This window comes from Temnothorax nylanderi, unplaced genomic scaffold, assembly GCF_030848795.1.
Source record: "Temnothorax nylanderi isolate EJ_2023f unplaced genomic scaffold, tnyl_v1.0 TNYL_tig0236_pilon, whole genome shotgun sequence".
NCBI classification, from domain to species: Eukaryota; Metazoa; Arthropoda; class Insecta; order Hymenoptera; family Formicidae; genus Temnothorax; species Temnothorax nylanderi.
Window position 1 is genome coordinate 157,954 of NW_027249298.1, and position 23,419 is coordinate 181,372.

Here is a 23,419-nt window from a genome sequence, read left to right on the forward strand (position 1 = left end):
TTAGCACAAGTTTAGAAAACGTGGTAGTTTTGCGTACAAATTTCAACATTTCAATAAATTTCTTAATCAATTATTTAAAATCCTTAAAATAGACCTATTGCAAAAAAGCCTCTAATTGTAAGAATAAAATTCTCAATGATTGAGGAGCTGGTATTTTTATTGCGATGGCTTAATGATGCGTACTCTCATATAACGACGGTAAAAAAAGTAGAGTATTTGAAAGAACACGTTGTTAGACGCGCCGTTTGCATTCCGCTTGAATTCTTCCCGATTTTCCCTCTGCCTCTGTGAACAGCGATGTGAGCTTCGCATTTCGTCCCTAGACAACCCTGGCGCAACAGCGAGCGACGCGCAACAGATACATACCGCGTTATTATACACCCCCGCGTTCACGTGCTGCGCGCTACCACCACTACTGGCGCACCCGGACTCCTGCACCCGACTTTTTTTTCCGTCCCCTTTATGCCCGTTAATGACCGTATATGGTGGAAACAGCTGGCGCGCAGGAAATGAAACGCCACGCAACTCTCGTGAGTGATTCACGAACTCGAATATTCATGCCGCCGAGAATGAGTGAGATGTTATACGTGTATGCACCGCACCTTCGTCACCCTTTCGCCTCGTTGTATCGCGAATGTTTTATTCGAAAAAATTCTCAAGGGGTTATTATAAATTGGATAGCAGTTACTGTCCGTTTCCACTACGAACGTTTCGAGCATTTAGTGTCAAATATGGTTGTCCGATTCGCATTTTATGTTTGCGCACTTTACGACTTACATATTGAACAAATTAAAGTCGAATTCACAGATATCTTTATAAGAAAAAATACATAGTAGATAACAAATAAACGGCAATATTCCAAACTAGGATTACTGGATCGCTGATGCATCCCGACCTCTCATTAATTAGTAAATTTAGTAGTTTAGCGCACAAATTAGACACAGAGCGTACCGAAACGCTTACTCTTCTTTTCGTAAAAGACATAAAATAAATCACCGTCATGATCAAACGCAAATAATATCCCTGATGACTTTATCGGTATTTATGAAAAAAGAAAGATAAGATGCCTTTTTAGTCCATAGCCTATTTATTATAAATTATGTCTATAAATTGATCCACTTTTTTCCCTCTTTCAGGCTACACGCACGAGGCATGGATCAATCACGAGGAGCCGCCCAAGTACGCGACGCTACGCTCCGCGGCGGAGCTAGCGCGTCCGATAGCACCGTCACCGCCGCCTCCGGTCGCGCAGCAAGAGCTACCGGTTCCAGTGCTGACCGGGCCGGGTCTGCACCAAGCGTCGTCGCATCAGGCGACGGTCATCGCCACGAGCCCGTCGTCATCGTCATCGTCGTCCTCGTCCTCGTCATCGTCCACCGCAGCGTCGCTATGCCTGCCGCCGCGAAAGAGCCTCTCGATGTCCTTCACCAGCACCGGCACGGCGCTCTCCTTACCGCCGAAGAAGAAGGACATCTACCGTCCTTACAGTCTGCAACCGATCTCGGAGATACGCACGTCCGCCGAGGAGGACCTGTCCGCCGCGCAAGCCATTCTGGATCTTAGCGCGTCGCCTGCCGCACCCACGCATTCCGTTTTTATTCATACCCTGTCGCCACCGCCGCCGCCACCGCCACCACCATCTCCGCCCGCCGCCGCCGCTGTTGCTGCAACGCCGAACGTGCCCGCATCGCAACAGCAGCAGCAAGAACAACAGCACCAGCAAGAACAACAGCAACAACAACAGCAACAGCAACAGTTACAACCAGCGCCGACAACGGGTATACAATCCATACCGGTCTCCGTGCTCGTGCCGGTGCCTAGCTCGCAGACCAATCAGCTACGCCAACAGGAGCAAACGCCACCGCAGCCGCAGTCGCCTGCAACCGCGGAAGCCACCGGCGGAAACTGCAACGTCGGCAGGGATAGGTGAGTCTCGTTACCTTCAATAATTTAACCCCCTTCCCCGTTTCTCCGCCTCCTCCGGAGCAGAAAAGCGGTAATTTCCAAATTGTGAAATTCTGACAGTATTTACGAACGCTTTGAGAGTATTATCTTACTTATGTCTTTTCGTTGCAAACAATGGTCTATCAAGTAACATTAACATTTAACGTTACCACTAAAAAAAAACTTTATAGGGCGTACAGTATGAAATATAGAAATGATGTTGTAGATTTTACATCCAACGTAAAATTTTTGGAGATATTATGCATTTAAGAAGATAAATAAAATGACAATAAAGCTCGTTCACAAATTTTAATGTTCCTGTATCTGTATTCGAAACATCTGAGCCTACAATTGAAGCCCCCAAGCAGTCTAAAGTCCCGAAAGCCCTACCGTCCGGGAATCATCATAACTATGTCCACCCTTCAACAGCAACACCACCGGCAGCAAGACTGTCGCCTACACATACGAGGCCTTCTTCGTGTCCGATGGTCGATCGAAACGACGCGGTGGTGGCGCGGGCGGCGGCGGCGGCGGCGGCGGCGGCGGTGGCGGCGGCGGCGGCAACGGTGCTGCTATACCCGACAAAGAGGCAGCCCAGCCGGACAGGCCCAAGTTCACGTGCACCGAGTGCGGCAAGCAGTACGCCACGTCGTCGAACCTGTCGCGGCACAAGCAGACGCACCGCAGCCTCGACTCCCAATCGGCCAAGAAGTGCATCCACTGCGGCAAGGCGTACGTCAGCATGCCCGCCCTGGCAATGCACGTGCTTACGCACAAGCTCGCCCACAGCTGCGGCGTCTGCGGCAAGATGTTCTCGCGACCTTGGCTGCTGCAGGGTCACCTGCGCAGCCACACCGGCGAGAAGCCGTACGGATGCGCCCACTGCGGCAAGGCGTTCGCCGATCGCTCGAATCTACGGGCGCACATGCAGACGCACTCGGTCGACAAGAATTACGAGTGCTCGAGATGCCACAAGACCTTCGCCCTCAAGTCCTATCTGAACAAACACCTGGAGTCGGCGTGCCTGCGCGACGAGGAGATGCAGCAGCAACAGCAGCAGCCGCAGCATGCCAATAACAACGCCACGCAGCAGCAACAGAACACCAATCGAGGCTTGTAGCAGCGCTTCGAGAACGAGAACAACGACGCCACGAGGAGTGAGGACTCGAGAGAGAGCTAGCGGTGCCCCATAATCGCTGCTTGATCGCGAAGAAGCGCGAGGGTACGAAAAGCGGAGGAGAGGATATAAGGTTTGCCGTAGATTTTAAGTAGAAAAGTGCCAGTAGAGACAGAAAAGAGAGTTAGAGAGGGAGAGAGCGCGAGAACGAGCGAAAGAGAGAAAGAAAGAGAAAGAGAGAAAGCGAGAGTGAAAAGAAGAGAGAGAGACGAGTAGAGAATTAGATGGAAAGAAAGGGAGCAAGAGAGAGGGAGAGCATGAGTTTATTAATAATGTCTAACATTAATAAAAACGTCCAGTAATATTAAGTCATAAAAAAAGAACACGTCGAACGATGACGTCCACACTGCAGAGTCTAGTCACTCTAGTCGATTATATACCTATTACAATATATGATATTATATTATTATATTATATTATTATATATATATAGTATATATATATTTACTAGCGCGTACGATTCTAGTCCGCGAAGCTCGTTACGAAGACATTATTTATTAATACTTAGCTGCCTAAATTAAAACGGGGAGTAAAGCAAGAGATCTAGAGATTCGCCAGATCGACGATGGATCCCATAATCGCGGTTCACGAGCCGCGCTCGTCGAATCTCGATCACGGCGCGGCCTCGATCTTTCTCATTTTCGCGCTGCGCGATCGATGATCGAGGCCGATGATCACCGTAATACCGAAACGCGCAGGTGTGATTGACGACCCCCCCCCCCCCACGATTCGGGATTTTAATTTTTATTATTCGAGAGATTGCAAACGGAGAACTAACTGTTAATTAAATATGTATTTTTAGAGAATAGCAGAAACTAATCGGAATCGATTAAAGATTACCTATCTTATTTATTACAGTTTGTCAATATTTTAACCGACGACTTTAAGCAATTCATTACTTGGGACAAGTCAAGTATTACCAAGTATTAGCTACATAATTTCAATAATTGCGCTATGATCGATACAATATTAATACGGTTGCTCGCACTTAAAATTATCAAGAGTAAAAAGGAGTTAACGGTCGTTCGCGGTGGACGTTCTTGTTTAATATTTCATTTGAGCCATTGGGATAGAGAAACGATGAAAGCTATAGCTAATCGATAGAGTGCGGTAACCAACGACTGCACATAGTCGAAGTATGCCACGCGCCGCGTTATCTTCGATAAGCGAACGAGTATTCTTACTACGGATTCCGATGATGCGCGCTGGACGCTTCATGGAACTCTTTATCCTCCCTCATATTTCATGTCGAGCCAAATCGTTAACGCACACCTGCGTATTTCGCACGATTATGCGATTTACGCGCCACGTGTAACCAGTAACACGCGCATATTTTCAGCGACTATATCGCGATATCGAATCGGCGCGAAATGGCGAAAAAATGTCGCGCGAAGTGTAGACGCGGGGGGTAGTCGCTTGCGCGAATCGACCGGTTGCGATCGCAAGCGCGCGAGCACGCGTACGATATCGCAATAAACGGAGACTAACACGTTACACACCACGTACTTAGAGCAAAATTTGAGTAATAGAATGCGTAACATTGTTATACACATATTTTATAGAAGCAATATAAGGGAAAAAAAATATGACGACACGTACGGTCAAAGCAATGTTTCGAAACAACGAATTATATAATTATACATGTAGAGGCGAACACATCGAAGTTTAACGAAGTCTCGAGCAAGAACCGACGATATATGCTTAGGATGGAGAACGATCGCCCAATCCACACCCCCTGGTCTATTTCTTGTGTTAAAATTCCCGTAGAGGAATCTCGAATGTCAAAACAGTATGGATTTTTTAATAGTAATACATAGTTTGTGCTTTTGCAATTTTAAAATTACCACTTTTAAACCACTTGATAATACTTTTTAAAATTATATTTTATTATAATATTATGTTGTATCAAATTTATGGCTCTCTATATTATCTGTAGTAATAATATGGATTGCTGTTATTGATATCAATTGATATTATACAGGCAAAACTAATAAATTCTACGCAGCGCATTCTACTAATTGCATAGCTCGTGCCGCATTGAGTATTTAATCACGTTTACGAAAAAAATCACTAATCACATTTGCGTGATGAATATTAGACGCTGATCTACATATTGAATTATGTTAGCAGAATAAATTTGTTGTATTCACTCATAATTCAATCAGCATATTACGTTATGTCACGGTTATGGAACCGTATAAAAGATGATTATTAATTTCTTCATAACAATTAATTGATATTTCTATATTTCAAAATGAGATAAAATCGATAGAATGTATCGTTGTGCATTTAATCACGAATTTAAAATAATTTTAAACATTTTTTATCCAACCAGAGAGAATAAAATCGCAATAAATGCGATCGGAGGGGTGTGGACCATACGCTTCACGTCGCCCAGTGGAAAAAATAATAATTGAACTAATAATAATCATTACGGCCGATGAGCATGCGGGCGATCTGCCCGATCATTTTTTTTTCTTTTGCAACGATCATATTATCAAAGAGCGATAACGTATTTCGCGCATGTACTTACAGTAGAAAGAACCTCGCCGCCAAAAGTTGCAGGGAGAATAGAACGAACAATATTTTTCGCGTAGCTCGTTCCGAAATAGGACCGAGTCTTAGGATCGGCCGGCAATGCTTAACGCGCAGTGGAGCTTCGTTCGACTTTTTTTTAAATTCCATCTCGCGCAGCACTAGCCGCTAATAAATACGCCACGCTGCTATTAATGCATATATAGGCATATAAATATACGGCTATAGAGCAATAAACGATTAAGCAATACTAATTTATTCGCGTAGCATACAACGAAAATCCGCAATATTGCGCACCGCTCCCTCGACTTACGTAAGTCTCATATTTTTCGTTGGCTGTTTCTCGTTCATACGCGTCCTGCGTTTGTCGTCGTTTATTGTATCATTTGTTTGTGCCGTATTCTTCGTTTTACGCTTATTTCTTTATATAGAGATATTGTTACTTTCTCGATTTCATAGTCATGGTATCATAATTATTTGTATTTATTATTGACAGATTGTCAAGATATTGAAATGCATGCAAAAAACAATATATTACATTGTACATATTTATATATCGGTGATACATGAGTTATTAATTTTAAACTATTTTTATGCATTAATGCAAATTTTCATCATTGAAGCTATTTTGCCCTTATATTTCTCATGTATCACATATTAATTTCTTGACAACCTCGTCGTATATTATTGTCATTATTATTGTATTTATTATATTATTTATTATTAGTATTAGTATTTATTATTATTATTATTACTATTATTATGCTAGTACAACGATTCGATACAACGATTGATACTCATGCGTTACAAGTATAAAAACTAAAACACGTGCAATTTCCATTCTTATTTGTAAAAAAAGAAAATGCCGCCGCTCCGTGCGACAAGCTACTTTATTTTAAGATAGTTCCGAGGGTATAATTACTGGTCGATACACTTAAACTTCCGGATCGTGGTAATATATATGCATAATATAACATTTATATACTATACGTACACGTAAACAGAACGTCCTCACTGGAAGTAGGGGTAAATCCTAAAGCAATTCCCGACACTTTATTAAAAAGGAACAACTATCCTGTAACAATGTTAAAGAATTGCCATTTTATTCTATTTTATTTCGACAGAAATTGTTCACCATGTCCATCTGTTTTTAATAAATTTCATTACTTTTTCTAATGAGACAGCTATTATTAGGAACCGACAAAGAAAGAACTTACAATTGTCATCAATATTTTATCAATATTTTGCACAAGAATTCTTCTACTTTTGCAAATTATTTATTATTTATTATTAACCCAAATCTATGTATCGATTTATATCTCAAGCAATACTTAATACATAACAACATATATAATTGGCGATCACAAATTCGAACAATTGGAAACAATTAATTGCGTATGTCTTATTTTCTCACAGAGGAACTTGTTGCTTTCGATTTTACCGCCGGTCGTGGGACATCTTGTATATAGTCGCAACTCATAGTTTCAACCGTGTATAGAGAGAATGCAAAAACAAACCGGAGCTTTAAAAGGGAGCTACACGATCGAAAGGGAGCATATATACACTTGTTTTCTCACGATTTGTAGACGCGCAGTAGAAATTGAATAGCTGTAAAGCGCCGATTAGAAAAGAACGGTCGGCGGCTATAGTCATAATTAAGCGGATGGCGAGGGTTCGTTGTGGGAATTGCGTCGGTTCGTTAAACGGTCACCTAGTCAATTTCTTTCTTACTTTTTAATGCGTATTGTTACGCGACGAAGGATGAAAAGAGTCATACCCGCTGCGGAAAATTTGTTCCCGGTAATTTATTTTTTTAACTCGTTTAAGCATAGTGATTAACGACTATAGAACGAAATCTTGTAGAGAGACAATTAAAGGATTTATTAAAATTACAAATATACCTTCCCTTCTCGCCCTTTTCAAGTAGTAGGACAATGCGATGTAACGAGCGCTGCATAATTTAAAGTTAATTATAAGGAGAAGGGACGCAAAAAGTTTTCCTGTGATCAATCTCAGTAATGATCTCCGCTAAAGATAACGATTTCATAAAATTACTCAATTCTATATGATCATGCAGCGATATGTGATCATCAGCTTGGTTATTATTTAAATCTATATGCGGTCCTTGCTGCAAAAGTCACATCCTTACTTAATTGGAACGTCGATCTTTCTACCGCCATTAACGTCTTTAACGTTCGTAGGACTTAACGTTTTAAAAACAATCACCATACTTCTCTCGTACTTCCCTCGCTTTTCTTTCGCGGATATGTCATTGCCTTAAATGCCAACAGAGCGGCTACTCCTATAGCGAATTTCTCGAGCCTCGCCAACAGTTGGAGTCGAGGCTGAACCGTCTCGATTCAAGCTCAACCCTGTTATGTCGTGAAATCGATGTTACTTAGAGGTGCTCAAAGAAGTGTGTACAAAAACATAAGAGAAACAGAATATAGATAAACGACATTAAATTTGATGGTATATTTATTGATAACGAGAGACGAATGCGGCGAATATACTTACGATTTAGCGGGTAGGACCTCTATCGGGCGTAGAAGTAGAAAATAAATGCGTTTCATAGCCGATGCTCTTGTGTAAATAATCCCTATCTTACTCTTACGCTCTTTAATCGCGGGATTGTAGTGACACAGTAAGCTTCTATATTGCTATATTGTACTATATCGATTGTATATGCAATTGGTCGAGGGAAGGGCTCTTTTCGTAAAAGTTCGCACTATTGATACGCGCGAATGTGTAATTATCTTTTATTTTCAAATTTTCATTTGTACATAACGAACGTGACTTTAGTTTAATCGGTTTTGCGCTAAGATTTTGTCATTTTCATCATTAAATCCATGTTATATAAGAGCTTTCACCCATTTGGATCAAATTAATTTATAAAATCAGTTTATTTTATTTATACTTTAAGTTTATCATTCGCATTCAACGATTAGGAAACTGATTCATCATCGGCGGTCGCGCGCGAGAGCTCAAAAAGTTTTTGTCGCCATTGTGGTCGGTGATACAAGTAGATATAACGCAAGCAACGTCACATAACATGAGACCATTTAAAGATACATTTTTAATACTATATTACGCATTAACGAATATTTAATAAAACGTAATGGTAACGCACTTAAGCAGCCCAAGCACTATAAGCAATCCCTAATCGCCTGATGTCGCCGATGATAATAATTTAGGGCGTCGTTATAACGCGTAACAGCGCGATAAGAAATAAAAAACGAGGAACCCTTCCCCGTCCAATTAAAAACTTAAATCCTCCTCTTTCGTACTTTCCGCTTCGATCTGAAAAACTTTGGCTCCTAAAGAAAGCCTTCTCATGGCGTGCTCGAGAAGTCGAGGTCGGAATCAACGTCGGAAACGTACTCTCTTCATGGCGCAGTATAAACAACTTCTGCTAATAAAACTACAGAACGTGCGCAATATTTTCGTGCGACCGACGCGGTCGGACGGAGATTCTTTTACGCACGCACACCCTTGCTACACGCGAACGTACACACGTAATGGCACAACAGACACACACCCACACACGTACATACACACGCACACATGCACACATGCGGCAGTCCTCTCTTGACTATTAGTCCTTCTACTCTTCCATCTCGAGTGTCCTTGCACCTCCCAGTGGTTTTAAGGTCAGACGGCCGGGAAATTCCGGTCGAGTCGTCGTACGCCCTAATTGGCAAGCTCGCCGCCGTGAAAATGGCCACGCTTTCCCGTACTATACGCTTCTCTCGCGTCTCACACAGTCGCGCTTTCGTTTTCCACGAGGATTTTTCTCTCCCACGCTCCCGGCTTTGCCGCTCGCGATTTATCGAATTCGACTCTCCGTTTTAATTACGTCGCGCTTTCCGCGACCCCGGGCGAAATATGCTGCGCTGCCGAATATATATATTTTTTATCAAACTGATATCTCAAACCACCGTTTAATTTCGCCGTAATATGAATTAAAGTCCCTCCCCCCCTCCTCCCCAACGGAGAGGACCGCCTATAAAACCCAACATTGTTTTAATCCACATCGGGGTGAATTCGCGCCCGTGTCATTTTGTTTTAATCTACGTTTGATTTAACTTTAATTTAGCCCGCGCACAGGTCGACCGTCATTTCGCTCCAATTTACCTTTGATTTAATTGCAATATCCGGCCGCGCCTGACCGTCGTTTTATTTCAATTTATCTTTGATTTAATTGTGATTTCCGTCCACGCCGTTATTTTGTTTTAACTCGCGAGGCCGCGTATTTATTTGAACCGCGCATTTCCGAACCGCCCACGCCGTGGAATCCTCATTTATCATCGTCCCCCGTAATACGCGCGTTCCCACTGATTGTGAGATGTAAAAATCAAATTTATCCAATAGAATTGCCAATCGAAAGTTGGTAGAATTATGCTTAATAACGATTGGATGGCACGCGTGGGCAAATCGGAGCCGACTATGTTCCAGAAAAGAATGGAGCGCGATAATAATAATCGGTCTCTGAGTAACGTCAGACTGTCGGAAGAGGTGGCCGACGTGCGTGATTTTTTTAAATAAAAAAATATCCGATTTTCGCGCGCGCGTCAATTCAATCTCCCCGCGGTCGTTGCAATTTTATCGCCATTGATCAACGTGCCGATACGCGTCCGCGTGTAATCTGCGCTAATTGGGCGTAATTTTCAGAAAACACGCGACACACGGATGTACACGGAAATAGGGGTGTGCCCGGAAATCGCGCGATACACGCTAAACGGCGAGCAATCCGCTTGTCGGTGGCGGATTCGAATCGCGTGCTCGTAAATCGGTACTTTCGCGCAAAACCCACGTGTGTGTGGCACGTGGTGCGAACGGAAAAGAACTTGACGAGGGTCCGATCGAAGATAGAATGAAAATCGACGGTTTTATTATCGCGCGACGTATCTCGATTATTTATCCGAAATGAACTTTTGGCGAGAGCGCGAAAATTTTCAAGGCGGCGAGAACACACCCAGACAGCACGCATGTCCAAAGTCGGAACATAAAACGTCATAAAGATGTCTTTAAGACGTCTTATGTCCCGATTTTAGACACGGTGCTGTCTGGGCAGCTTTTCGCATTCGATCGACACTCTCGGATCTATCTCACGATGCAACGAAATGATTCTTCTCTCAGATAAGGTATCCTGTGTTAGACACAGACCAGATAAACGCGCGACTGGCGCGACATACTTTTGTAATCCTTCCAACAAGGGCCTTGACAATTTTTTAATCGTTTGTTAGCTGCCTTAGGCATAAGCGAGAGGAAGAGTATGAAAAAGAAACAATTAAGAAAGGAAGCGGAACGTTTCAAGGAGTGATAACGTAAGAGATAACGGTCTTCGGATCCGAAATTACATGCTACTCTCTTTACTCTCAATCGCGATTAAGCGTAACCAGTTTTTACGGTTATCGTAGATCGGTCGAAAGTCCAAACGAGGCTAATTGGGCAGCCGTAGGCTGTCCAAGCTTGCTAAAACGAGAAAACAAAATCGTTAATTACGGAACGTTTCAGAGCCAGTCGCGTACCGGCGTTAACTATGATTAAGTGAATATTCCATTTCACTATTTATATCATAGTGTATCGTAATCTACGATCTAAAAGAGAAGATAACGTTTACCGGAGATTAATGATGGGAAACGACTTTTAAAGTACGGAACACCGAGCGTACGTTGAATTTTGTCGAAAATGATAATCGTACCAAGCGGTGGATCGACATGTTCCTCGAATGAGGAATCAAATATTTCATACGAACGCAGAAGCACAAATATTCTAGTTACGGTGACCAAATTACAACTAAAGTAAGCAGATTTGACCTAGATATCGTCGGATTCATAGCGTATATTTCAAAATTTCTCCCCGTTTACTTCAAATACGGTACATGAAGTGCTAGGCAAACGCGCGTTATAAAGTGATTATATCTTAGATCGTTAATTATGTTCTGTACTGTAACCAAAATGTTGTAGGATAACAGCGTTAATCACTTGACGGGGTTGTCTGCAGAAATTGCCGCTAAGCCAGTTGGAATATGTCATATTGGGGCGCTAATGCACGTTACGTAATTTACATTGCAATATCACTATCATCTATCAGTGTCGTTATAACATGATTATCATTTACGATGACATTTCGCAGGATTGCATGCAGTCGGATAGATACCCTGACAATATTGAAAGGGATGAATGGATCTGACTTTGGTGTAGGGAGAAAACGTTGTTAACGTTTGAGGTCCAAATTAATTCATAACGTAACAGGGATGCTTACTAATACCATGGTATTTTAACAATTTATTATTCATGTAATATTATCAAAATTAATATTACAATGCTGCAGTATTATCACCCAACACTTCACGTGAATCTCACATATATTTGGTACCAACACTACCAACGTAACGACAATTCAATGCAATGTATACCGATAATGTTCAACGATAAAATGATACTACCGGAGTAAGCATCCCCGGGGCAAGTGTGACGTTGAGAGAGAATTCGCGTTGTATATCCAGTATATATTCAGAAGATCCCGGATACCCTAGACTCCTTTTCCGTCGATAATAAAATGCGCTTGACAGGACGACACTTAGAGATCCATGTGTTCAGAATCTAATTCTATAGCGTTAAGTACATGCCAAGTATAGCCAACCGGGTTTTCCTAACAAGTCAAAAAACTGGCAGAAGTAACGAGTCGTTTTTATTGATTCTTAGGGATCTTAAAATCCTAGAAAATGGAGAAATGGCTTTAATTTACGATTTCTATTCGTCAAGCTATTGAAAGTGCGCGTGGGCTCAAAAATCGTGATGATGAATATCCTGTGAATATCCTGTGTGTGACTGTGTGTGTGTGTGTGTATGTGTGAGTGAATTAAATTATTACTTTCTCGAGTCAGATCCGGAAGCTCAAGAGTTGATGAGAAATGAGAAACCGACTTACATACTTTATTATTTAGCGTTACCAATTAATCTCCAACGCGCGAAGATACGCTTTTTGTCACACCGCGAGAAGTAATTCCCGATCGAGTAGTCGGGGACAACGGGTACTATCGCGTAGCTCAATAATAAATTCCGGGGTAGAAAATACGCCCGGCGAGAGAGACGTATCTCACTTATAAGTACAAGGAGAAATTACACCGGATTACAGATGTCTATCGTGGCGGCGAACCGTTACCTCATATATACGACTTACTCGCCGGAACGGAATATTCGTGTCACGATTGTGCAAACTTCCTCGCGCGCGCTGATTATACGCTCGTTATGACACCGTGCTGCACTTCCGACTCGCGCGCAATTTGCGTATTGCGGACGGAGATCGTGATTTGTGAGAGCGGAGAAAGAGATCGGCGCGAGTGACGTTGATTTTCGCGCGGGGAGAAAGTGAGCGAGGAAGCATCCAGCGGAAAAATCGAAAGTCGCCAGCGCCGACGTAATTAAAATCGTCCATCCGATTGATCGCCCGATCGATCGAATACGAAAGCGTTCGGACATTTGTTTCGCGCACGGATTGTAACGAGGTTGTAACTGACGCGCGCGTTTACCGATGCATTATATACAGTAAGTATTACGATACTTACGGATATACATGCGGACTCACACGTACATACACTCGAATATACAACACAATTGTAATTACGTACACACGTACACACATGTATACATATATATTAAGCGACTCGACTGTAAAAGTAATATCGTTAAATATCATTACATTAATTAGCATTGGTTTCAGTCTCGTCCCGTATTTTCTTTCCGCCACACGTAATAAATATGTATATAAATATATAAATATTTAAATATTTAGGCGATACACAACGATGTCACGAGTACTAGGAAGTAGCGGTATAAAGAACTATTTAAACGAAATCAGCACTTAAAGCATATATTGTATAAGCAGCAAGATGAGGTAAACTATTATTAAATAATGTTATACTGGCGAGAGCTGGGTCCCCAGTCGGGCCAATATTCGATAAATATCGGCGTGAAGGTCTCGAATTCACTTTTTTTTTCTTCGATCATTTCCGACAAGTGCGATACGTGCGTTTCGATCAAGCGGCCGGTTCTACGCTCTTCCTTTATTTTGTCGCTACGTGTGCCGCGAATATCAATTCTTGTCCGTGTCGATTCCTTTCCAAGTTTCATTCATTAATCATACGTGCAATCGCTGTTACCTACGCGATGTTGCAAGTAACATGTGTATGTGAAACACGAAATTTCTCTTCTAGAATTCGTCACGTTTCAAGCTTCTTTTACATTATTCCACAACAAATTTATATATTTATCTAAGTTTTATAGATTGTCCAATAAAAGCAATAATTGAAAGCAATAACGATTAGTTACATAAATTCGTTTCTTAACTGAAATTATCCGTTTTGTTTAAATCATATTATTTGCTAAGATAACAAAAGTATATTAAAGTAATCAAGAATATTTATAACAAAGCAATTGACGTTGTGCATGATTAATGCATCGACGTTAAAGATATTGTGATATTCAACGTTATAAGAAACAGAAACTATTTCAGACACCAGTGGCATTTGATAAAGAATGGATGGAATATCGTTGTTACATTGATGTTGATTGAATATCGACAAGCAAAAGTTGCACGCTATACGTTTACTTTACATATAAACCGTGTCGTTAGGATGTAGCGCTTGATAAATATGATACAGCTAATGAAGAAATCCTAAGTTAATCTAATACTTCAATATTTTCTTATTTCGAATTTGACTTTTCAGATAAAAATTTTTCGGATGGAAAAAATCCAAAATCAGAAAAATGTTGTTGGAATTAACGAATTAAATTCAGTATTTTTAATTAAATATTTTATTTTTGTACATAAAATTTGTCGATTACACACATGAAAAAGAAACTGGGAAAGGCGCTGCACGAACATGGAAAGCAATTAAATAAAGTAAATGTTATACGAGTTTCTGTCGAAACGTATATAGGATTCGCGATAAGACATACGGAAAACGGAAACATCTTTTACAGTGGATTAGAGTCCAAAAGTGCGTTCGGAAAATCCGGTAAAGCACTTTGTATCGAAAGAAAACTTTAAGTAGATAATGGACGCTTAAGCCGGCCGAAATTTCGATGTCGAAAGCCGTAAAGTATTTACGGAAGTTTTCGGAGCTTTTTGTTTTCGCTTAAAAAAAAAGTAAAGAATACATCTTCCCTACCGTTCCCGAACGGTTCGATCATTTTAATTACGTAACTTTATCGCGAAGTGTATACTATACGTATAGTTCCAACACAAACGCACCAATGAACACCAAATGAATTTTTATCGAGAAGGAGGGTTTTATTTATTACGCGAGTCCGCGCGAGGTTTTACAATTAGTAAGCAATGGAAAAACCGAGTAATTCGCGTCTTAACCCAAGAGCAATAACGAAATCAATGCGGAAGAAATTAATTAGTCGAATAGTGGCGGTACTCCTCCCGCGTCGGGGATATTACGCGACTGTACTTGTTGATCGCGGGTGTAGAGTGCCGGATCAATAATAAATAAATATTTGATAAATGTCTCGGCTGTTTTCGAATTCCTCCCGAATGAATCATGCCGATGAGAAACGCAGAACACCCTTTTGATACTTCAGAACGCGCGAGCGATTGAGCGAAATTTATGAATTTCACATCTCATATCTAGTGAAGCGATCGTTAATCGATCGCGCTCGAATCAGGGCAAAGCAATACTCAATCTAGCATAATTTTACGTGTAATGTCCAAGCAAATGTACAAATGTTTGACCCAACCCAAACGCGAAATTTCGATGTTCCCCCCCGTTTCGGATTATACTTTCGATGCTCGTGATTCGCGATTAATTCGACGGCGCTGAAAAAAGGGGAGAGAAGAAATACGACGCATATAAAGATATTAGACTCTAATAGAACAATATAACAGCTTTAAAAATTTAACATTTGCAGATAAGAGGGAAATATAAATTTTTTAGAATCATACAATTTGCGAAATCTCGTAAATCATAAATTATCCGGAATAGATGATTCGTTGGTATGTTTAATAATATTCACAACTAATAAAGTAAGCAGGTGTAAATGTCTGAAAATATGAATTTGAAAGTCCAATATAAAAATTGCACGACGAAATAATTCGAGAAACGCGATGCGCTGTGGAATTGTCGTGTAATCACGAAGCGCACGAATTTTTCATTGTTTTTGCGTTACGCGAAGAACGTGACGAATGCGATCGAGGGAATCGGGATCGAGAGAGGGAAAGAGAGAAAAACAAACTCGCTCAAGGGTGAAAACGAGTCAATAATGATGAAACTGAGTCAATAAAACTTTTCAAGGATGAAACTGAGTCAATAAAACCTTAATAAGCGACGTTAATCGACTATAATAGTGATATTAAGTACAAAAGAGAGAGCGAAAGCAAGAACAATTCGCGCAAACGGACTATGTAAGTGGTTTTCCGAATCCCTCTCTCGCGCGCGGGTGCTCGATCGATTCCGCGCACGTTTGACATAAGGGAAAAAAAAATATAGATAAATAAAAAGGTAACGCGCGTGTTGACTCGCGCCGCACTTTCGGGATGCCTTAAAAAACGAAAGCCGAAAATCGAACTCGGTTTCGAATGTGTGTCCGCGACTTGTCGCGGGGCGTTAATGTTGTAGTTAGATGGTTAGTAAGGCCGGTTCCTTGGAAATTGTGAGATGATCACTTTTCGTACTTCATGTCGTGGAAATATGTCTTCTACATCTGTCGCCGTTTACTGTGCTGTCCACTTTGTCTGTTAACACGCTGTGTGTACACGCGTGTCTTCGTGTACACGCGTCGTCTACTGTGTCTCTGCGTGTATGTCAAAAGCCTTCACGGCTGTCGGCCGAAAAGGCGCATAATTAAAAGGAATGTCGCACGTATATTTGCCCGTCGTTAAAATTGTACGCGCGCCCGTGTGTGCGAGGTAACGCATTTACGAACGACATAATGAACGGCCTCTCAACTCAACGCTGAAATTGATCGCGGCACCGTCAAACGATAGAATAAATAAATGACGAAATCGATAGTCAGGGGTTGTGTATCCGCGCGGACACCAAAGAGAATTGCAATATATTTGTAACTGAGTTACCTCGCGATGACACGCAATCTGAATTCGCATTACAAAGTCCCATCGTCCGGTTCCACAATATCAAAGCGATTTTGAAGTGAATTAATCGCGCATTATGATTTTCAACATCAAATTTCAAAGATTTACTTATTTCCGAGGAAAAAAGTCAATTGGCACACTTTCAAAATTTAGTTCAAAACTATAAACCACACACACATTCTCGACACTCTAATTTTCATATATTGCCCCAAAAGCAATAATATCCTGTATATCTATAGAATATACTAAGGATGTACTTAATATACTGAGAACATTCTTATAATATCTTATATTTTATGATATCCTCTGAACATTCTCAGAATATACATTTGCTGTTAGGATGCATAATTTGAAATATACGTATAACGAGTTCATTCGTTGTTATCATCATCCTCGCTAGGCGGCACAGCAATAAATTCAATGAAATATTCGTCAAAGAATGAAAAAAGAATGTATTTTGAATGTGTGGAGCCGGGCAGGAAACTCCTATCTATTGCAATATAATTATATCGACACGAGCCACTTCTTCCCCCTTTCATCTTCTCAACGCTCTTTTCTCTTACTATTGGAAGCTCGCAGAGTCCATGTTAATCCAATTAAACGTGATCTTAAATCGTTGTTAAGTGATAAGGAACGGGAAGGAGATTACAACGATTAAAGCAAAGCAACAAATTCTACAGAATGAGTTTGTTCCCTGGTATGGAGGGGACGGGAGAGTGAGAGGGAGAGAAAGGAAGATAGTGAGAATATGAGAGCGAGACAGAGAGAAAAAGAGAGAGAGAGAGAGAGAAAGGAAGAGTGATAGAGAAAAAGAAGAAACAGAGAAAAAGTGCCTATACGCCAGTAAATTATGTGTTTAGCGTGTTTAACGCGTTTCATGCGAGTACGGTCAGTGTCAATTACAGGTTTGAAGGAACTGTGAAGACGACGTTAAGACGAAAGCAATAACACGGCTCCCTAATAAAACGGCAAATCATCTCGGCTATACAGTAACGCGATTCTGAATTATTATTATTCTTGTTATTGACGGCGAAAAAAACCAATAGCTGCTTGTCGAACGGCATGAAAACAAATTTACGAAGTAACGAACGAGGATGATTTCCGCGCTTGTTGCCACGATTCAATGAAAGTGATCCATCCGATAAATCTATCGTTCCCTCATTTTTGAAGTTGAATTGATTTTAACACATAAATTTATTTATCGAAACTCATCAGATGTATGACAACAGAAAAATACAACCCACGTAAAAACGCTTATTAGCATAGATTTCTGACACTCTATTTGCATATTCATACAATTACGTAATGAGATTTTACGTAACTTATCATAAAATCGTGAAAAAAATTTCTAAATCGAAAATGTCACCACATCTCAGTTCGCTTTTTCACATCTGTGCGTTTCACCGCCCAATTATGAAAAAAAAAACAAATTAAGAGATTCAATCCGCTAAAAAGAAGGACGCAAGTGGAGGGAACCAACATACGCTTTCGACGAAATCATCCTCGTTGAATCGATAGCGAATAAAAAACGGCCGCGACACTTTCAGGATATATGTGATATCAGGTGAACCTTTACCTTACCTATAACGCATATAGATATTGATATTGTACGTATTGTGATAGTTATCCGTAAAAAAAAGAACCCAGCAAAAAAAGATTCGCCAATTCCGAGCGATCCTACATCCCTTTCCGCCCACATCCCCCATTCCGAGTACGACTGATATTTACAGGATATTGTTCCAATTGGATGCTCCCAAAGAAGCCGGGGTATTCAAAAGCAATAACTTGGTAGACGGTCGCGCGTCCTTGATGAGGCGCGCGCGTCCGATATAATATTTAAATACTAATTAAAGAAAACGAGAGAAAGAAAGAGAGAAAGGGAATGCGAGAGAACGAGAGTGCGAGACGACGGAGAGAATGGGATCGAGAATTAGATCGACAAATCCGCAATAGTTTAAGCCTACGGATGATGTAGCCGACCGCGATTATTTACGTATATACACGCGTTTAAAACGGAATTAACGGCACGTGTAAGACAGAGAAAAGAAAAGCAAAAAATAATCTAATGACGAAATACTATATCGCGTATAAGAAGCAGAATGATTTAACGCTTGTAAATGATGAGAAGAGTATAGCGAGCATGATTAGTAGGAAATTAAAGAGTACTCTAGTACTAGAATTAAAAAATAACGTCTAATCGCGAGCGAACATAGGATCCTTTGATTTCGCGAGAAATGATGGGAAAACGAGATGCATATAATGCACAATTTCACCGTAGAAGCGTGTGCGAAACAGGTGGAGAAATAAGAGGAGGAATCTGTGCGTAAATGCGAATGAACGAATGCGTATGCCGTGTGTATGTGTGCACGCACAGGTATTTTATAGCTTTTACTTAAGAGTGCAGTGCACACGCAGAACATAAAGTTAACTATATTTATAGAAATATGTTGACGCAGTTATTACCGACGAAATTATATCGAATTAAGTAATAGGGCGGCGTGATTAAGTGAATCACGGTTAATCGCGCACGTATGCACGTGTGAGCGGAAAAGAGAGAAAGAGAGAGAGAGTGCGTACTTTAGCCGCTATATAGTGCGTTTGGACAGCAAGTCGTAAATTAAGAATTACGAGACCATTATGGTTATCATTATATACAGCAATGATAACGATGAACAATATTTATTATTATTATCATTATTATTATTATTATTACCACAACACTAATCTCACTATTATGATTACTTATTAATTAGTAATGAGGAAGAACTACCAATAAAAATATACCTTGCATGATTAGTAGGGCTATACTGCCGCCGAAGCAATACAAAGAGCAATATAGAGTTAAAGACGAGCGTAATTAACGGCGTAAAGGTACTAAAGGTAAATTATATTATACCGATAATGAAAAAAAAAATTCGTAGATAACACACATCGTCTCTATACACTTTACACGCATGTGGACACGCCCGCGTGCACACTTTTACACACACAAGTATACACGCTTTACGACACACACACACACACACACACACACACATATTACACACAAACACGTATAATGTACACGTATACAGACAGACATTATGTATGGCCCTTAACTTATTCTGACCGTAGTGCTAATTGTACTTAGCATTTACGTAGATGACACTAATTGCCTAGATCGACCAGCCTGGCTGGGTAATAAATTATTTGCCGATCGAGACTACTTTCGATGGGAATAACGTTGGCGCGTTTAGCACGTAGAGAGCGACGATAATAAACATTCCAGACGATTGTATTTCGCCTCCGAGGTAGTGATATAGTTATTGTAGACCGCTAATGTATTTCACTCGGTGCCTGTGACAGCTGGGATTGCGCTATCTATGCTTATCACGAATCTCGAGGTTCTTTTTAATTTGAAACCGGAGCAGTTGAGGGGAGAAAGAAAATCGACATTTCAAGCACACTTGTAGGACACTTCTGCATTCACATTTACAACGGCCATTCGATACTAACTACTCGAATTATTCGTTCAATCACACGAATCTTCTCTTGAGCAAAGAAAGAAAAACATGGCTTTAAGTAAACACTCGTTTTAACTCATCTTAACGGACGGTCTCTCGTCACAATTTCAGGATTAAATTAAATCTCTATCTCTATTATTTATTGATAAAAATGCGGAAATTAATTGAATATATTGCGATTAAAAATTTGACAGAGATATCTAAGACGCAGACGAGAGAATAAATCTATACTAATATATAAAATCCTTACGGGTGGTGTATGTTTGAACGTTAATAACTTAAAAACTATTGCACCGAATTTTTACCACAAGTATATGAAATAGGGGTAGAATTTTCCGGGGAGTGCTATAGGGTGTGTAGTTTTTCGTTATCTATTTTCTGGAAACCGATTTCTTTAATTTTTTTAATATTTAAAAAATAAAGAATTAAAAAAATCGGTTTCCAGAAAATAGATAACGAAAAACTACACACTCTATAGCACTCTCCGGAAAATTCTACCCCTATTTCATATACTTGTGGCAAAAATTCGGTCCAATAGTTTTTAAGTTAAAAACGTTCAAACATACATTTCGGGTGATGTATGTTTAATAATCACCCGGGGAAATTAATTGAATATATTGCGATTAAAAATTTGACAGAGATATCTAAGACGCAGACGAGAGAATAAATAAAAGAATAAAATATAATTCTATAGCTTGTAGTTTCCGTAACCTCGAGTACGCGAAGGCGTCAACTTCGATTCCTCGTTCAGCCGTAATTTAATTACAGCTGAATGAATGACAGCAAATCGATAATATCCAATAAAAGTTATTCTCCCGCTGATACTTCGATAATGGAAGCCTCGAAATTATTTAATTTCTTTAAAGAGACACACTTTTTTTACATCGCACCGAATCCGCGCAAATTTTTAATCGCATATCCTCAAATTAGCAAAAGTCCTTCGATCGTTCATCGAGAGAGTGTGAATCGAGATAAATGTGGAAATATGAATTACTCGTGCCATCGAAATTCCATGTAAGCTTCATTGAGTCGGAAATTTCGTTAATGTGAAAGAGACACGATTGAAACGTGATATCTATAATATTCGTTGAAGCAACATTTTTGTCCGCTGCTCAAAAAATGTCATTTGTATCTCGCAGTTAGCGTTAAACTCGTTTGATTTCGTCTCTCATTTATTTTGAGAAAAATTTATGTGTGAGAAAAACGCGTGTGTTACATCGTAAAACAATCAACGTTTAACGCTAAACGCGGGATACGGATCGCGGACAGTTAATAGTTACGAGTGATTCGTTACGCGTGTTATAAAGTCGCTCGAGAAATATATATTATATACATGTATATCGAGGATCTTCGTGTCGAACGACCAAGCTGTTCATGGGTACCAGCTGGAACACGTAGTATTAGCATGGTGTGAAAATGATAGTGACGCTAGATGAATTAGCTTTAAGCTTCTTTCTCGCTAAGAGAGAACCTATTATTGTAACGAATATTTACATACATTTGTATTATTTGTAAACTAGCGCTAATACAAAACTCCAATTGTGCATCGACACGCGAAACAAGATCCTAAAAAAAGTCCATCCTTCCCCCCTCTGCCCTCCTCATCCATCTTCCCCTATCTCTGTAAACCTGCCTCCTAACCGTATTCTGGCTCGTGCTCCAGCGGGCCGCTCTTTTTTGTAAAACTAGTTTTTGATTTCTTCGTTCTGAAATCTGTAATCTTGCTCTATAACGTTTCGTCTATATATCTCTCTGTATATCGGGCCTTTTCTCCAATTGAAAGAAAATGAATAAATAAAAAAAAGAGGAAGAGAGACGAGAACAAGAACCTTACCTATCCCGACATGCTTCTCATAGTGTTGGATGGTAACGTTACAAGACAAAAGGGAAAAATAAACGTTAATTGAGCATTGTTATCTATGTAATACAACATAGGATGTTTTGTATTATATTTTCATAATAAATAGAAACGTAGAAAAAGACGTATTAACCACACTCGTGTCATTTTATCACTCGCTCGATACCTTCCGCCCCCTATCGCCCTCATCCCAATAATTATGTCTCTTTGATAGAAATAATTATTGAATAATTAAATATCTGATTCTTGCGTTTTTTTAAATCAATCCGAGAAATTTGAAAATAAGATTGATTTATATTAAAACATTTATTTAAAAATTGATTATTAATAAATTGGAACCAATTTTTGTTTTAATTAAGTTACATCTAAACCTGATTAACTGTAAGTGAATTTAATTTACAATTCAATAACTTAAGTTACGTTACAAAGATAAATTTTTTAGTTTAATTGTTTATATAGAAATATATATATATATGTATATTTTTTATGTATCTATATATGTATATGCTCTAAAAGAAGAAAATGCTCTAATTATCTCTGAAGTAATAGCTGAAAATAAAATAAGTAGATTAGATTTAAAATATTGTTCTAACATTTTAAAGATGTTTGTAGATCTGAAAAAAAAACCGATTAAATGTTTAAAATTTGCTCAAAATGCAGATCTTCCATGTTTTTATACAAATTTTTGTCCTACAGATTTTTTTTGTATAAGTTGCATCATTATTCACATGTTATCTACTTTCACGTTAATCTATTTGAAACTGTTGATTCGAGAAATGTTATTTAAAAAATTTTCTTTTATTAAATAAACTGCATTCCAAATAGCAATATTTAAATAAATATTATACATAGTTATTTTATTATAATTGAAAACGAAATATAAGCTGTCAGAAAGCAGAGGGTCTCTCGATCGTGAAAAGTGACGGAAGACGTAGGTGGGTCAGATAAGCCCGTTCCAGAAGGTTGCGATCGATTTTGTGGACACATTCCGAGTTGATGGCGAACACTAACAATAACCAACGCGGAAGAAAACAGATTGTATTTTCAATTTCGATGAGAAACCAAACAACATTTCTTAATGGAAAGTTTGAAATTTGCAACTGCAGAAGAATTAGGATATAGAAAATCTCATGAAATTTTAATATATTTCTTCAATAAATTGAATGCAGCTAATCAAAAGAAATGGTTTTAAAAAGAAGACAATTAATTTTGTCACACATGATATCGAAAGTATTCCATCTTATAATACCTATGCAGACTCAAAGCAGAGACTTTTATTTCTTATAAAACAAAAAATAA

General features: G+C 39.6%; 1 protein-coding gene and 1 long non-coding RNA gene across 4 annotated transcripts in view; one reads left to right on the top strand and one right to left on the bottom strand.

The window, feature by feature from the left end:
• The window catches only part of Scrt (scratch), a 30,002-nt gene extending 7,745 nt beyond the window's left edge, over positions 1-22,257 (top strand). For both annotated transcript variants that reach the window (XM_071718038.1, XM_071718039.1), the window contains 2 exons: positions 1,137-1,926; positions 2,374-22,257. In XM_071718038.1, the coding sequence (XP_071574139.1) occupies positions 1,137-1,926; positions 2,374-3,064 (1,481 nt within the window). In that variant the 3' untranslated portion in view covers positions 3,065-22,257. The remainder of the gene's footprint in view (positions 1-1,136; positions 1,927-2,373) is intronic.
• The window catches only part of LOC139779637 (uncharacterized), an 82,057-nt gene that overhangs the window by 20,393 nt on the left and 38,245 nt on the right, over positions 1-23,419 (bottom strand). The window lies entirely within an intron of this gene.